Genomic DNA, 18,108 nt, shown 5'->3' with positions numbered 1-18,108 from the left:
ACTTTACTCAAAATATTTGAGCCCCATTGTCAGCTTTTTACCTTTACCTTTTACCTGCACAAACCCAGCAAACCCTCAAACATTCAGCTTGTCAGCTGGGTGAAAATGGGGACAACTTCCTGTTTAGAATAGGAGTTCAGATCTACTTTTCACATTATACTGAATAAACTCCATTGGAACTCTCTCCTGCCCTCATGACTGCATGCAGCTCTCCCTCAAGGGATGCTCTGAAAGGGCTGAGGTCCTAACGTCTTATCCACACTTTCAAGGCACAAAAACTTGTCTGCTGATTTTTCAGTTCTTTTAGGCACACAGATCTGTGAGGAAGTGAAAGAAGAGAAGGAAACAGAGCCCTCTCTGTAGCTGTATACAGGCACTGGACAATGCCCCCACTACAATATGGAAACTCGGTTTCTGCCAAGTTTCTTACCTGCTCCCACCAACTGGAGGGACAACCAAACTGTATTTAGAGATCAAATGAGATCTGACACCAGGAGGGACTGCTGAGGGAATTCAGGAAAGGCTGGGACTGACCGAGATCGTGTGGCACCAGTAGATGGGAGCCTTGAATCAGCAGACCCACGTCTGGCTGCATTTCACAAGTGTTATGAAAATGCGGCTGTTGAGGATTGAACTTGAGAGGACAACAGCACACCACCCTTAGAGTACAAAGCAGGGCATCTGGGAGGTGTGAAATAGTTATCTGAGAAATAAGGGGCAGTGAGGCACAAAACTGATGAAACACATTCTTACAGGAAGGGCTGGGCTCTTTGACTTCAGTGGCTCCCACTGAAAAGCCAACAAACCCAGTGGGTCTCAAAGAAAACCCATGAAGTGCAGACACTTCGTATCAGTCCTTTGCCACACACAAAAAACAGAATTAGGCTTGGACTGATGTAAGAGCCTACACTTGTCTGGACTTGTCTTGAATGCTGACAACATTAGATTGAAAAAGTAGGAAAAATCCAACAGGAAAGAAAAGCCCATCTTCTACTTCTCCCTCTAGAAAGTTTGGCTACAGATGCTCAGGAACCAGCAGCAACTCTGGGATTGCAAGGGATGCATCAGTCAACACAAGCAATGGCAGCAAGAGTTCATAGGAAAAGCCATTTTAAAAGCTTATATACTCTCTCAATTTGGAAGCTATTTTGATTACATCCTATTTATTGAGCCATAAAACCATGTATCTCATTAAGAGATACTCCTATCATTGCAAAATAAAAACCCAGAAGTAATCTGATTACAGTATTTTAAGTTGTTGCTAAAAACAACTACAAACCTTTTCTGTGGAGGGTTTCTGTGTACCTTTAGAGAGCGACAAAATTTGAAACATTTGATACATCCACAGCTACAATACACCTTGGGAGAACAGTTGTATAAATACCTTTTTCTCGTATACATCTTGCCAAACAATGCCAGCAAAGAATTTGTGCTGCATGATCTCCTTGGCATCATCAGGACCGCCACCTAACCTGTAGGAGGCAAAATAAGTAATTAAATGTTTGAGTACAGTTATTTTTTCTAATACAATTTTTATTGCAGTGTACTGAAGAAATTCTGAGTTTATATAATGCATTTGGGAGCAGTTCTAGCATTTGCTGTGTGTTTGGTTTTTTGTGCAGGGTCTATTTTAGGCTTCAACACAGTTCCACTAAAAGATTTAAAAACAGGCTAACAAACAGAATTAGAAAAAAATGTCTCTCTTAGACACAGAAAAAAAAAATCACTGTTCAAAAAACCTGCCTTTCAGGAATGATGCTGTCCTGGGACCACAGCAGATCCTGTAAAGTAAAAGGTCTGAGCCACAGATCCTTCTCTCTACATTAACATGCAACTACCCCTTACAGTCCTCTAGAGCATAGTGATGCCAGCAGGAAAACTGAATTTGAAGGGAAAGAGAGACAAGGCTTTTTAAGGCAAACTGATTTATGCAACCTGATTTAAATTTCCATTAAAGAAAACAGTTGACAACTGCAATGATAATATCACAGCATATGCAAATCTTTCCTCTTCCTTGGCTTCAGGAAAGCACAAAGGGTGTTTTATTGACTTGAGGTATATCAAGATAAAGCACTTTTATTCCAAAATAAAACTGTCCACACAGCTTATAGATGCAATCAGTTTTGCTGCAGTGTTGAGCTAACTGATGCTTAAATTTTGCTGCGGAGGTTAAAATGGTCTCTAAAAGACTGAACCACATCTGCAAGCAAAGGAGGCACAGAGAAAACAAAACAGATACTGGGTGATCAGCAGCAGACTCAGGTAACAAGGTCAAAACAATGCTCAGGTGTTACCATGTTCACCCCAGCTGATCTCCAGGATCTGCCTGCTCTCCCATGCCTGGTGCCACTGGCAAACTGAGATACTGACCCCAATTCAAGAGCTTGAAGCAATGACTGTAGAAGACCCAGGCTAGAGTTATACTGTTACAGACATCAGGGACAAGGCCTCTTCTCTGGGCCTGAAGCCAAGACCTGGCCAGGCCTCATCCATTGTGCTCAACATCTGGCCCTGAATGTCCTCTGGGCCACCTGTGGTAACCCCATGCCCCAGTTCATGATTATCTGCAGATAGAGGGGAGGAGTTTGGTTCAAAATATCAGAGAAAATATGAAGGCTGTACTAAAACCCATTGAAGTGGGATTTTCACAGCTGGACACTGCATGCTCTGGAATGCAGCATGAAAGCACAATGCTGTTGGGACAGCACTGGATGACAGTTCAGCATGGAAAAGTCAAATACTGTGACACGTTGTTCTCAGTGCTCACTGGGAATGGATCCTGATGCGTTCAACCCCTCGGCCATGCCTGAGCAGCATCTGCAGAGAAGGCAGACTGGCAGAGGCCACAGCTGCACCAGAGGCACCCAGCAGCACAGGTGCCTGACAGTCCAGGGGCTGTGCCTGCTTCCTTGCCCCCTTCCATCACAGTCCCACAGTGACCTAAGGGGTTTGCTCCTTATCACCCTTTAGGAAATGTGCTGTGGAACAGCTCCCCAGCCTTCCAGTACCTGGGTGACTTTCTACTCCCCAGGTGAGCTCTAAGACCAACCCAAGTCCACCCTAGAGCCCCAGGGGCCAAACCAAGCTGGATGAGGGCTCTCCCATCTGCCTGGCAGCACTGTGTACAGCTGCAGAACAGCCTGGAACAGAGACAATCTCCAGGGCAGCCTGGGAACAGAAACAAACTCAGTGAGTAATCACTTCTTGGCTGGTTCCCTCCAGGTGTAGTGGCTTTGCCAGGTCTCTGCCAGGCTCCTTGTTGCTTCCACAGCACAATGCTGATGGCTGATGAGGAGGGTGGAGTCAATCCTCTATCCACAGACTGCACAGGAGCTCGGCAGTGACTCTGGGCTAAGAAGCACCTGGATGTGCTCTGCAGAAGCAGGCAGGAAGGCTGGCTGCAGCCATGTACAAGTGCTTTGCAGAATATGTTATCTAACGCGAGCCTGTGTTCCATGAAGGGCAAACACATATTCAGGGAAATGCCAAGAAAGACTCCAGATGTTTTACTTACCTTTCAAAAATGACACAAATCCAGTCAAAGTGAATGGCAAAAACAACAGAAACCTCGTATTTTGGATATGGATTTATCCCAAAACACAGTTTTGTTTTCCAGAATTATTATGAAAGGTCTGTCTCAAGGACAACACAATTAAATTGGCAACTAACACAAAAATCATGGTTAAACACCAGTGAGAATGTAAAGAGCAGCAGGTTTGTCTTTCATAGGGACATGCAATAAATAAAATGCAGCAGAAATAAGAGCTCTGAAGAGATTCCTGGATAATAAAGTTAAATTCTGCACATTTAAGTCCTCAGACAGAACCAAAAATAGAATATATAGGACTTTAAAAGCAAAAAAGCTACAGAAATTTACAGTATATAAAGCAATAGAACAGAAAGTATAGAAGCCAAAAAACAATTTAAAGAGAAGCAAGAGAAAACATCCCTCAAAATCTAACCACCAAACAATTCTGGTTATTCATTTAACTTCTATCTACACTTGAGAGACTTTCTTATTTTAGTTAAATTCAAAAGTGAAAATTATTAATAAAGTGCAACATCAATATTAAAATTAAATTATTTGCACATTTTAAATTTTTATGAAACTGCATATTGCTTTTAAGTCCCTTTAACCATTTAATGACAAATGTCTGTGCTCCATAAACTGAGGGCAATCAACCATCATTCCACAGATATATCATATAGAAATAATTTTAAAAATTTGCCGTACTGTATTTTTAACATATATAAATATATTCTGTAAACACATAGGAAGACTGCAATAAGTGGATCACATGAAAAATAATGTATCTCTACTTGCCCACTTACTTGTAGAAGTAAACAGTGCTCAGCTCACAGGTCCATTCCCAGCTCTTTAAAAAGAAACCTGCACACTTCTAGTTTTCCAGCCCTGTCTTCACATGATTTCTCTGAGTCAACCCTGCCTCCAAACCTGATTCTACCATGGCACAAACATCCCTAACCAGGCTCAAGAACAACAGCCCAGCAAAGGCTGTTGGTGTTCTGCAGCTCTGAGCACACAGACTCCTATTTCTCCTCTCTGATACAGCCAAGATGGACACCAGCAGCTTGTTTTACTATGGCCCTTACCTTCAGAGGCTTCTAACAGCCACAGGAAGGATTTGGGAGCTCCATCCACATCAGCTTCCTGTGACTGGCACTATCAGCACAGAGAAGCTGTCTTTGGCTTTGAGAAGAGCACGATTTGAAGACTCCATATTTGGAAGGAAAAGGCCACATTCTTCCCAAAGCCCTGTACACAGAGTCTTTGGGTGCTTTCCTGCTCAGAGATTAACACTTTTAGAAAGCCTAATGCAGCTAACTCCCAGTTTTTTGCTGAGCATTACTTCCCCATTCTTCATTAACCACATGGATATGACACAAACATGGTAGATACAGAAAGCACTGAAAAAGCTCCCACTTCACAACATCAGGAATCGAGAGGAGTCATGTTTGAGGTTGGTGAAGCTTGGGAAGTCTCTAAAATAGTAATTTCTGGAAAGCTGGGAGAAAAAATTCTTTAAACTTCCCTTTTATGTTTTTCTCAGCTTCAATTTAGATCTCTGTGGGAGAACTGTTTGTCTAACTTGCTGTGGACAGAACTGATTTAGACTAAAATTATCATACACAACAGCTAAATCTCAGCCTGTCTCAAAGCCCCTGGTGAAACATGAAGACTTGAGCATTTTGCACTTCAGCTGATACACAGGACCCTGAAGCTGTCTGGAGACAGAAGCACCTTCCTACTCAAGCACACACGTTTCAAAGCAAACACAAGTCACCTGTCACGTGTGGCTCCAAAACTCTGCACGTCCACAAGGCATCCAAGTGTGCTGTCCAAGAGGACCAGTAACTCTTCCAACACCAGCAGTGGCTGTGAGGGCTGCACACCTCCCTGGCCTCAGGGCAAGGGTGCTCAAGAGCCACCTAACCTTCCTGTAGCAGAGCAGCAGGGAGGACACAGACACACAGCTTAACTACAAATCTCCTCCTTTCACTAGGGAAAAAACCAGGAGTTATACAAGTAAGGGCTTGATCGACTCTGACAGTCCTGAACATCTGCGACCAAACTTTCATGTGGATATGGAAAGAACCATCATGGCTAGGGAAGAATGGAGTATCAGATCTCCATGTGACTGCAAGAACTGACCACCAGGTCCCAGGGAAGACCTTCAGCTCTCCAAAGCCACAACTGCAACTCTCTGAAGTCATCAGAGTTTTGAACAAGTGTTTTTGGAATGCTGCATCATCTTCCTCTCATTCTTGCTGAATGGCAAGGTCCAAGAGCACCACAGAGGCAGGTGAAGCAGCCTGTGACAAACCCCACCTGAGAGAGGCTGAACAACCCTGCCCTACAACAGGGACTAAGGCACGTAGTAAAATCCTATGATCCAAATTCAGATTAAACCATCCTGAAGTTCTCTCAAGTTAAAAACCTGCCAAGATTGAGAGCTTGCAAGACACTGATTATAAACCCACCCACCCACCCATCTAAACTTAGCCTGTTTACACAGGGTGCTCTATTCCATGCCCACTTTCACAGGCTGCAGTCTCCACAGCCACAGGAAGAACAATGAAAGGTAAAAAATTTGTTGTTTCATGTATGAAAAAATGCTCTGATTACCTTCCTTCATTTGATCCATGTCACAAAGCAGCAAAGGGGAATTTCAGGTCACATTAACAGGAAATATTTACAGAATAGATTTTTTCCTTCTTAGGAAAATTAGGGCTCACATTACAAGATTAATAAACTTCTATCAATCCCAAAAGAAACTTCAAAATTCCTTTTCTCTTACAAAATGGATTTCATATGACCAAATTTAGAAAACAGCCATGATTAAAAGCAGAATGCAATTTCTTTTTCTTCACATTTTCTCCATATGCCTGGGAGTCTGGTATTACTGAACACAGTGTGCTAACACTGCTTCATATATCCAGCTCAGGTACAACAGGTCATTTTGAAGATTTAAGTGACTGATAGACATCACAATTACCTAGCTTCCTGATATTTAACCTAAAGTATCCTTGGCACTAAGCTTCAGTATATCAACCTTTATTGTTGGGTCGGTCAGTTTTTTTTGATGATTTTAGGGGAAGTGACAACATCTCCCAGTTTCCTTTTTCTCATGGTTTTGGCTGCCTCCTCCATCTCACTCTGAAGTTCATCCAAAGTTATGCTGCCAATTCTCACGCTTTCTGCCACAAACATTACAATGACACCAACTTCTGTCCACCACTGGCATTTCTGTTGAATTACATAGTGGCTCCCCAAAGCACACTATCACACATTATGTAACTTTTCAGTGAATGTATTTCAGTAGCTCTCTGGCTGGTTTTTGTCCATATGGCTCCATGAGCACACTGTGAGTCAACCACCAAGTATGCCAAGCACCCTCCCCAGCACCCAGACCACCCAGAAAAAGGAACATAACACTGCAAGGGCAGGATGCAGGACTGCTACCTCCAGTGCTTCCAGATCAGGTGTCCATGCTGCCTGAAATGTCACAAAGTGCAGGGGATTTGCTGAACCACAGCTTCAGTTAAAAAGTTATGGGAACAGTGACTGGGGAGAAACCAGTATTTAAGAACAGTCCATGATCCAAAAAAGCTTGGGAAGCACCAGCATAATTAGGCATAATTACAAAAAGCCATTTGTACAGGCTTGTCTAGTCAACAGTTATTTCTATCAGCAGCATGAAAATCATCTGTCCACCAGATCAGAGCAGTGCTGCTTCCAAGCCTGCAGAAGATACATGTGAAGAAGTGGCTATTTGTATAAAGTGAGCATATTGTGGAGTAATTATTGGCACTGGGAAAATCTCGTAATTAGAAACGAGTGGGTATTCTTTGTTTGTAAACAAATTGCATTTTGGTTCATCAGAGATGCTCCTTTAAGAACAAACTGCAGCAGATGCTGCTTGTGTTCCCAGTGATTGAAAGGCCCCACCTGAATAAGCTATGAAAGGGTCACAATTGCATTTAACCCAGCGCTTTGCTGGACAGGAATGCTGCTGGCAGGGGCTGCAGCCAGGCTCGAAGAGCAGAGCCTGGGGCTGCTCATCAATTACTCAACCCTCTCCTGGAGGTCCCCTCGCAGGCGCCAGGTTCAGCAGGGGTGCAGCTGTTGCCACCTTGCACAGGGCTGGCCACGTTCTGGGCTGCAGCCCTGCCCCGCTCCCCACAGCACCACCAAGATGAATCCTCCAACATTAAAAGTGGGCATTTGCATTACGAGACCTCCCAACAGGATTCTCCATCAAAAAATACTGAAGGAAATAGCCTACAGTGATGACAGAAATCCTTGCTCCAAGTATCCAGGTAGTGGCAAATCCCATTTTCCTACTATGTGCACACAGATGCATGGAGACTAAACAAATACCAGAAAGTAAACCGGAATTCTTTGCTTGCACCTCACATGAAAGGTTTCCTATTTGGGGCCTATTAACAGTGGAAGGTTCAGGACAGGAGATCAGGGGCAGAGTCACGACATTATTTGTTTTAAAAATGTCTGGGTTGACAAGATGGCAGGTTTTTAAACTGATGTTTATCTCTGTGAAGGTCAACATCCTTTTTGGATCTTGTTTCATTTTTTGTTTGTTAGCCATTAGGGGTTTTTTAATGTTTTTTTTTTCTGTTTTTAAATCAAGGGTTATTTTAAAAAATTACAGCAATAAAAGAAAAACAAAAACAAAAGGAGGAAATGGGAAAAGTCAATTGAGCATGGTATAAACTCCACTACAAACATGGTACAAACACCACCACCTACTGTCCAAAGCAGGACGCTAAACCACTGGCACAGATCTAGACAAAAATTCAGGAAAGGGATAGCAGTCTCAACTGCAACAGAAGGCAAAAGCATTTGATATAGAGCATCCCAGCAGCCACTGGATTCATTAGAGCCAAAGGTAGAGTTAATTTTCTTTCTCCCAGGCTATAGTTTTACTTTAATGGCAGCCACCATACTTTGAAGTTTAGCACCAAAGCTGCTTCGTGTCACTATTTACGCTGTCAGCTCATTTAAAAAGTTTAAAATATATGAGCAGATCCATTTGCTGCATCTTCTTGGATAATCAATTTGAATGGATTAAAAATTAAATTACAATTTTGTCTCAAATACCTTAAAAAAGTGCCAATATTAAGCAACAGCCTCACCTTTGCTTAGGATCTTTCTTCAGCAAACCTGACAAGAGGGATTTTGCTTCAGGTGACAATGTGCGTGGAAATCTGATCTCCTCCATAAGGATGAGTTCAAAGAGCTTTTCATGGTCCTGATTGTAGAAAGGGAGCCGGCCACACATCATTTCATACATCACAACTCCTAAACCCCACCAGTCCACTGCACGGCCGTAGTCATTATCCTCCAGAACCTGCAGATTGTAAGGAAAAGGCTTTAGAAGATACTCCCAAACCAGGCATGAACACAGAACTTATGAAGCAAAATTCACCCCAGCAAGTCCATCTTCCATGACACAGCCATATCTACCAGCAGAGTATTTGCAGAAGAACCATGTGAAAAGAACTGGCATCCATGCTCACCGCTCTGAGTGAGCAGAGGGGGTAAAAGGAGGTAGCAGGTTTGTTACAGCAGCTTCCTTGTCTTCCTTCTCCCATCCTCCCTCATGTTATAGTCATGATAAGCACAACCTTTGAGAGTCCAAAGGCCAAGAACTGTTCTCACATTACAGAGCTAGCTGTTAAACTCTCACTTATTCATCACAAACTGTTCCAAACGGGATTCAAGTTTTTAGAAAAAACCCAAACCACCAAGGAGCCAGTACAGGGAGAAAAGGCCATCAACCTGCTCCTTCACAAGCAAAAAGCCAAACATATTCATCATCTTCTTACCAACCTGCACCCCAAAGAGGTGGCTCTCCACATCCTAAAAGACCACCCACAAATACTCAGTGACTAATCTATGTGAAACACTAAGAGCCAGAACCACACTTGTAACATTTGACCAGCTCTAAGGCTGTAAAATGGCAGCCAAATTGTCTGGAAATGTTTCCCCTCCAACCCTTTGCCCTGCTCCAAAGGCACTCCTGCCTGTGCTCAGAGGGCTGCAAACACAGGAACAGTCAGTGGGGTGGATTTCTTGCCAGGTCTCACAGCAAAAGGAGCCCAGCACAGTCCATTCTTCCCTTCCCCTGGGCTAGCAAAGCAGCAGCTGTGCAGAGACTTGGGACCCCAGCAGCGCTCTCCACCTCTCCTGCTTGCTCCAGAAAAGCCCTGCCACAGAGCATTTCTGATCTGCTGCACAGTGGGTTGCTGAAGGCAGTGGGGAGTGTTTTGTGGCCTGTGCAGTGGATGTTACCAGGACTTCTCCAGACTTTGTGTCTCCTATGCAGTTGTCTGTAGCTGACACCAACATCTCATGTTCCAAACCCTGTCCTCAGGTTTTAGTTATCATCTTTACTCCTTGCACGGGCCTGCACTGAGCTGCTTACTCTTGCTACGAGCATGAACCACAAATGCACCCCCATCCTGTTTTCTTACTGGACAGTGTCTGTGTGAGCTTTACATTCCTGCAATTCAGAATACTTAACATACAAAATTAAAAAGGTAAAAGAGCCCAAGTCAGTGCAAGTTTACCAAAAGCAAGATCTTTACACCTTACAAATCTTGATATAGAGGTTTTGCACATAAAAAAGAAGCATCGAGGCACTTCATATAACAACTGTTTGCACTCTGCCTCTCTTTATTCACTAATTATTCCCCTTAATTATCTGAACGAGGGAGAGGGCCTGCAGTAAAAATCAAAAGGCTGCCAGGTATTAGATTACCCCACGTCGGTCTATTTCCAGCTTCCCCGGCCGTATGATTCACACCAAACGACAGCTGGCTGTGCAGCTGCCCCCTCCATGTCCGCGGCCGGCACAGCTGCCGCCGGCTGCGATTCCAGGAGCCGGCCCCGTCCTTCCCGAGGCACGGCAGCCCTCGGCTCACGGAGATTGTGTGACAATGCAGTTCCCGCTCTGAGTCACCCCGCTCACCCAGCGCTTCCTGTTCACACTCCCCTACACTTGGCTTGCCTAAAATAAAACACTCACACGGCCTCCGATTTGTATTTTTGTTTTTTAAACTGCTGCAAGAGATGCAATAGGAGAGACTGAAAAAAAAAAAAAGAAAACCAGAGAGGCCTTTGTTGTGCATGTAGTTAATGTTACAGGTGCTTCTGAAATGCAGTAAACACTTCACATGTTACTTTAAAAAATGTATTAATACTCTGTATTATAAACTAGATTACTACCTACAATGATTTCCCTCACCTCCATTAATTTAAAATAGAATATAAAATGCTTATTTCTTCAAAGTTCTTTAGCACAACAAGCATATCATCATATTAGTGATTGCATAAAAGAGAGCAATGGTGTGAGTATCAAAACTGCACCGTAACAAAAAAAAATATTGCACTCATCCATGACTTATTGCAAGACACTGGATAGCTGGGGAGCAGTAAAGTAACAACGTCATTTCACTTAAATTAAGGGATCATAATTCCTTAACGAGCAGCTCTAGACTGTTGTGAGATGGAATTCCAAAGAGAAGGCAGAACAGCTGTACACATCACAGCCATTGATGCATCTGACACATCAAAGCTGACATGGCTCAGTCACTGTCATCCATGCATGAGATTCCAGTATGAACCTAAAAACAACGATGCAACAACTGTACAGACACACTGCTGTGCTGGACTCGAGTTACAAATGCAGACAGCAGCACTGACACCCCTGCTTTTAAGGATATATGACCTTAAATGCATGGAAGATCATTTGCACACAATTTCCAGATTTTTGCATGCTATCAACCAGATGACAAAAACCTCCCCAGAATTTAACACTCCAACTCACAGATGGGATTTGCAAGTAAGGGAGAGAATTGAGTTAATCAAAAGGATTTGTCCTTCAGGGTTTTTGGATGAGCCAACTCATCATAAATATTAAAAAAGAAAAAATAATAGCAAGTAATAGAACAGAAGGAACAGTCCAACTGCCTGCACAGGGAATCCCCACATTCCAAGTTAGGAAAAACCAAAACAATAAATATTTTTAGCATCCTCACAAAAATCCTTGATGAGAAACTGAAGTTCAGCAATTGATTTTAAGAGGGAAGCTAAAATAAAAGGCATGTTTATGAATAATAAACACTCTGTCATGCTGCTAATTACTCTCTGCATCAGTAAATCTCAAATTGTGGTGCATGGACCCCAATTTAGATTCACTGAAGACTTCTGGTGATCCATGGAAAAGCTGGCAGTCATCATGAGACTGGCTCCGCCTCTTTGCTGCAAGCTACTTCGACAGGTGCCCATGTTCTTCATTATTACAAAGGACTGGAGGCCCTTGAAAGCAGCTGGGAGTTAAAAAAAAACACAACAAAAACCAAACAAAACCCAAGAGCATGCTGCCACCACTATGAAAGCAGGGAGCACAAAAGCACTGATCAGCAAAGACATCAGCTTGCAGCAGAAATATTCCTCCTCCACGCTGGTTTTCCATCTTTGTTACTTTTGCACAGTTCAATTCAAGGCAGGTTTGCAATGCTCAAGTCTCCCAACTCACAGGAAAGTTGTGCCAACAATCCATAACCTGCCAGCAGCCCAAGGCTGACTTCTGCGTGTGCTCCGAGCAGGAAGGAAATACAAATGCCACAGGAAGCAAAGCCCCACTGCAAGGGAAGCAGCCCTCGTGCAAGGCACCCCACCTTGGCCCCGGCTTCGTGCCCCACGAGTCCAGGAGTTTGCTTCCACACAGCTCAGAGCATGAGCAGGGGAACCAACTCTGAGCACCGAGCGTACGCGCACCCCTACAACCCGACCTCACTTTTCATCCGCCCCTAACTCACCCCCATCACCTCTGCTGCACAATTCAAGAGTGCTCCCATGAACAAAACTGAAAACATGCATTTGAATTTAGCATTTGAAAAGGAAAAAAAAAATCTGAACAAAAAAAATTATCCAAAACTGTTTGGGAACTGAGATACCCTGCCTGGCTCTATTTCCTCAAAAGTGGCGTACTCAAATTAACACTGAGAAATATCTTGTGCTTTTATAGTCATAAAACAGTCAGCACTTTTAATGCATGCCATGCTAAATAATAGAGAAACAGCTTGGTCTGTCCTGTTTCTGAAAGCATGTCACCTTTTACTGTCCTCAAATAGTAAAAGAATTGGACAATACTTCTACTTCTCAAGTGAAGTCCTACTGATAACCTTTCAAATAGGAAAACACATAGAAAGCTGCAAAATAGACAATCTATCATGAAATATTTGAAGTGATTAAAAGGGCTTTTTTTAAAATTATGTATCTGATACAAGAAACAAGCACTGTTCCAGTAAAATGTACATATTCTGTCAAGTGGAAGAAACTACCCCGCCAAAAAATTATCATGTATCATTATGCTAAAGATGTGTTCCAGATCATGATGAATAAAGGAGTCTCAGGATGTGTAATTATATAACAGCAGTTAGAGCATGAGCACATCATGGCACAGGAATTATTCTGTACTCCTACTGCTACCACGGAAGGCGTGAAAGAAGGCAATTTAACACAACAGCCAACATAAACTACCTCTGGTGCAAGATACTCTGGAGTGCCACAGAAAGTCTTCATTGTTGCTCCATCCTTGATGCCTTCTTTACATAGTCCAAAGTCTGTTATTTTTATGTGTCCATCTTTATCCAGCATAAGATTTTCCAACTGGGAAGAAAAGCCAAATTAAAAGACATGATTACCTGTAACATACACTAATCCTGAGCAGAATAATCAAAGAGGTAAATTTTGCAGATCAGTTTTGAAACTTATCCTCAGTGGGGTCAGAGCCACAGCAGCTGCCAGGGCATGTAAAATGCAATATACATTTGTAACATTTTTCTCAGTTCTTTAGGGAACATTAAGTAACTAATTTGTAGTCTTGGGGTAACCAACCATATACACAGAAAGAACTCAGAACACAAACATTGTATTTATACTTCTACAGTATCATCATCAAAAGAACACAAGTTCTTTAGAAAGTATAGTAAATATTCCCCCTCACACAACTTCCTGTTTTTATCTGATTTTATTAAATAATCTGTACCAGTAAGCAATAGCATAAAATAAATAAAACAGAAATCATATGCAAGTTTAAGGAACCACTTCCCAAGAGACTCTTTAAATGAGAATCATGATATACATTTACTCAGCACATGGGAGTCATCCCCCGAGCCTCTAATATTTTAGAAAGTCACCCAGGTATTAGGACAGTTTCCTCTGTGTACTGTTTCCTCTGTGTATTGTTGCATTTTCCTCAAGAATTTCTCAAGTTCGTTTGCCCTGAGATACCTTGTTTGGTTGGGGTTTCTTTTCCCCTTCTGTGCTAACCAAACAAATGAGTAACTTGAAGCATAGGCAGTTTTCCAACTGCAAGCAGCTACTATGAAGATGATGTGAGCACACTGCAAGGAAGCACAACATCCATGCAGTGTGAACTTCCATCTCTCTGGTAAGACCAGGATTATGTTCCACCGTGCAGAAGCACCAGCAAAGTTTCTCTCAGAACTTAAGGAGGCAAGTGAAAATGAAACCCCTGTAGCCCAGTAACCCTTCATGTTCTCTGAAATGCTGCCAGAGTCACAATAAATGCCTTATGCAGCTTCTTCGACTATCAAAGGGTTTAGACATCCTGTAAAGTCCAGCCCAACAGCTGCAACAACAGTTTGGACAAAGTTCAGTCAGGAAAGGATTTCTTAATAGTTCAGGATCATTTGCTTTTTTTAACAACAAACAAAAAGGCAAACCCCAAAAGCCTGAAAATGATTTTTCTACGTACCTTCAAATCTCTGTAAACCACATTCTTCTCTGAATGCAGGTAATCCAGCGCTGAAACAATCTCAGCCCCATAAAACCGAGCTCGGTCTTCAGAGAAGACACGCTCTCTTGACAGATGGAAAAACAACTACAAGAACAGTAATTTGTTAACTTTAAATGTTTCTGAATCATGTCTTGCAGTTCACAAGCCATCCTACTTGAAAGATGCTATCGACTAAGAGAAAACCCCTTCCCACCCTCACCCAGCTGTGTTCCCAAATGTGTTAAAAAGCATCATAAATTAAATGATTAGATAATTATGTCTCATATTCACAGACACACACTGATAACCAGTTCATGTACTACAGTCTTACAGGTTCAGAAAATTATAAAACTGTATTTGACTGAACTACAATTACATATTAAAACTAGAGCCTAATGCATGATTTAAGAGAAATATTAATATTCCAACTTTTCGTTCCTGACTGTAATAGCAGTCAGCAGTTTCTAGCTCTCCCTCCAAGTATACTCACAATATTAATTTAAGTGTTAAAACTTGTCTGACAGCTAGAGCAACTAGAAAGCAACCTTGCCTTCTTGAACTTCTAAATGTCAGATCACAATATAATGCTGTCATGTAAAATATGAACCTATGCCCAAAACCTCTATGTTCTAAAAATGGAGTTGAAAAAATTAAGAGTCTTACTTCTTCATATTAGTTAAACCTGTGAACAGCTCTGTTTAATTGGGACAACTTGGATTAATTAGAATTGCAAAAATGGGCCTTAGCTAAATAATATCAAGCAAAATTAACAGTAGAACAGGAAAATCCTAAAGTATTCAATATTATTGTATTTCCCTTACCTCCCCTCCATTAGCATACTCCATAACAAAACACAAGCGATCGTGTGTCTGAAAGGAATACTTTAAAGCCTGAAACAGATTTAAACCAAAACTTAGAAGATAGATCACAGTGACAGTTAGAAAAGCACTTTTAATAGATTTTCAGAAGCAGACGTGAAGTTTTCTATTTTAGTGAATTTTTTTGTCCTTAAATCTTATATAATACTTGTATTTTCCTGTTGCAGCTGAGGACTGATTCACCGCCAACCTATTTCACTAAATAAATTTAATAAAACATCAAACAAATACCTTGCAGAAGCTATCATCACCTACAATGCTGCAAAACTAAGCCCTGGCCCATTAACAGGGACTCAAAGTGTACCAACAGTGGCTGAAGTCTCCTCCTCTGGCCACAGGTTCAACTGACAGAAGAGAGGCCTGAACCAAACCCTGGAGGACAAGGCTTCACCACATTGGCTGCAAGAACTCTCATATGAAACACACATATTTTCACACACCAGCCCCCTGGCCTCTGCCCTGCTGCCTGCAACTGCTCCCTGCTGACAGCCTGCCAGGGGATTGGCCAACACTGGCAATACCAATCTGTGAGCAATTCACAAAAACAGACCAGATGGAGGCTGTGATGGAGTCACCAGGTGCCTGTGTATAGTTCTGTCATGTGTGTTCCTGTGGCAAGAGTAACATCAACTTGTTTGCCATAATATTAAGATTTTCATCACAGAATATGCGGAGCTGGAAGGGGCCCAAAAGGATGATCAAGCCCAACTCCTGGCCCTGCACAGGACCACCCCAAGAATCCCATCGGGGCCTCAGAGTGTTGTCCAAATTTTTCTTGAACTCTGTCAAGCTGGTGCTGTGACCACTTCCCTGGGGAGTCTATTCCAGGGTCCAACTACTCTCTGGGTAAGAACCTTTTCTAGTACCCAAGCTAAACCCAGTCTGGTAGCTAACGTCTCAAGACAGCCCTTGTTCTGGATATTTGGGTTTATAAAAGCATTAAAAAGAAAACACTGAATATGGTATTGTTGTCTTCATTGCAAAGGGTGGCACTTTTAAACCAGTCATATTTTTTCTGGAGAAATGAAGGACCAAGTTTTAGACATGTCAACATTACTGACTTTACTCAATACAGGCAATGTTTACTTCCAGAGGTCATGCTTAAAAGGTCTGAGCTCCAGCTAAGCCCTTGTACCTGGAAAACACCAGGATCCTACACAGTCTCTTAGAGGCTTTAAGCAGTTGTAAACAATTCAGAGACAACTTATAATAAATACTAGAAACAAAATCTTGAGATGGAACTTGGATATCTGAACTCAGCCCAGAGAGACTGCTGGCACTGGTAGTCTAAAATAAGAGTATGGATTGATTTTACAATTCAAAAAGAGAGCAGCAGATAAAGGACAGTCCTGCTCTTCTCCTTCCTTTCCACATGCTCCTACCACTATCCTTTGGCTGGTGTTACCAGTGCTCTGATTCCACTGGTGAGCTGTATCTGGGAGCTTAAAAAAACAATGAAGACAAAATCGCAGAGTCACCCTGACCTCTTCTACAAAGGGGAGACCAAACATTTGAAGGGCAAGGAAAGCAGATACTCCTCTTGAGACAGCAATTAAATGGGTGAGCCCGAATGTCAAACCACAGCCTGAAACACTGTCTTCAAGAGGTGCTGAGAACCTGCCCTGCAAGAATCGGAAAACTTGAAAAAGCATTTTCATTTATGCGCCCCTAAAATGGAAAGCTACAAAACGACACAGCCACTCTGTAAACACAGACCTCAGATGTGTTTAGTAAGTAACAGAAAATAAGGAAAGCCTTGGTGGTGGTGATATCAAGTTACACTGTGCAGAGGCAGAAATGCTTACTGTTAGGAACGGGTGCCGAGAGTTCTGTAAAACCCGGTTTTCTGTCAGCGTGTGCGCTACTTCATCCTGAAACGCAAGCAGAAGGAAATCAGCAAAGTGATTCCCCAGATCAGGGGTCCATTTCAAACACTAACAGAGCAATTACTTACAACTACTCTGAGAATCCTTCCCATGACTTTGACAAAGGGTAAACCACATCCCATCTACTCACCTTTGCTACAATAACTTCCTTCTTCAGAATTTTCATAGCGTAATACCGTCCAGTTGCTTTTTCTTTAACTAAAATGACCTTTCCAAAAGTGCCTTTTCCCAGTAGCTTAAGGTATTCAAACTCATTCATGGTCTGTTAACGATACAGATAAAGAAAAAATGAATTATATGATCTAACAAGAAGTGTATTATTCTCAGACCAGAATTTCTCATTCACGTGAGAAGCCATCGCATATGTCGCACATGTGGGATTTTTATCCTTTTGTTTAGCAGAATTCAGGAGCAGAAACGATTCTTCCACAAAAATGAATGCCAATGCACTCCCAAAGATAATCAATCAAACTATCTACAGAAAACCATAAGCTTTCAATTAACTGAATGCTCTGTTCCATGACTCAATACTGAACTGTACAAGTAACACTGAACATATTAATCCATAGCCATTCTGACCTCTTAGCCAGTGCAGACATTCATTAAAGGGCATATGCTGCTCTGATTCCAGGGATTAAACCCACACCTTTTTTCTGATGTTCCCCATCTCTCTAAGAGACCAGTTTTGTTGTGCTTCATTGAACAGTACCAAAATCCAGAGACAAAATGACACCCTGTAAGGTCTCTATCTACTCGCTTAATGGGACATTCGAAAGGGCTTTCCAGTGGTTCATACACTCTGAGTTGGACACATGGGAGAAATACCAACCAGATATTTTCATGAGGTCAAAACAACACAAAACATTTACTGGCAAACTAAAAAATCAAGCAATTTTGGCAAAAGGTTTACTACAATAGGCCAACTTGAGTTAGAGTAGCCAGCCATTCTTTTGAGGCCTTTTCACTTTAGACAAAACAATTTGCATTGGATCT

The 18,108-nt window shown here is 42.2% G+C and overlaps 1 protein-coding gene across 3 annotated transcripts in view; it reads right to left on the bottom strand.

Annotated features, from left to right (window-relative positions):
• The window catches only part of AKT1 (AKT serine/threonine kinase 1), a 75,795-nt gene that overhangs the window by 5,109 nt on the left and 52,578 nt on the right, over window positions 1–18,108 (bottom strand). For all 3 annotated transcript variants that reach the window (XM_039712623.1, XM_039712624.1, XM_039712625.1), the window contains 7 exons: window positions 17,246–17,377; window positions 17,035–17,100; window positions 15,173–15,241; window positions 14,331–14,456; window positions 13,091–13,219; window positions 8,677–8,891; window positions 1,385–1,472 (listed from right to left, as the gene is read on the bottom strand). In XM_039712623.1, coding sequence (XP_039568557.1) covers window positions 1,385–1,472; window positions 8,677–8,891; window positions 13,091–13,219; window positions 14,331–14,456; window positions 15,173–15,241; window positions 17,035–17,100; window positions 17,246–17,377 — 825 coding nt within the window. The remainder of the gene's footprint in view (window positions 1–1,384; window positions 1,473–8,676; window positions 8,892–13,090; window positions 13,220–14,330; window positions 14,457–15,172; window positions 15,242–17,034; window positions 17,101–17,245; window positions 17,378–18,108) is intronic.

Source organism: Passer montanus, unplaced genomic scaffold (assembly GCF_014805655.1).
Source record: "Passer montanus isolate IOZ18808 unplaced genomic scaffold, ASM1480565v1 scaffold27, whole genome shotgun sequence".
Taxonomy (NCBI): domain Eukaryota; kingdom Metazoa; phylum Chordata; class Aves; order Passeriformes; family Passeridae; genus Passer; species Passer montanus.
Note: the sequence above shows the minus strand (reverse complement) of the source record. Positions and strands in the feature narration are given on the sequence as shown.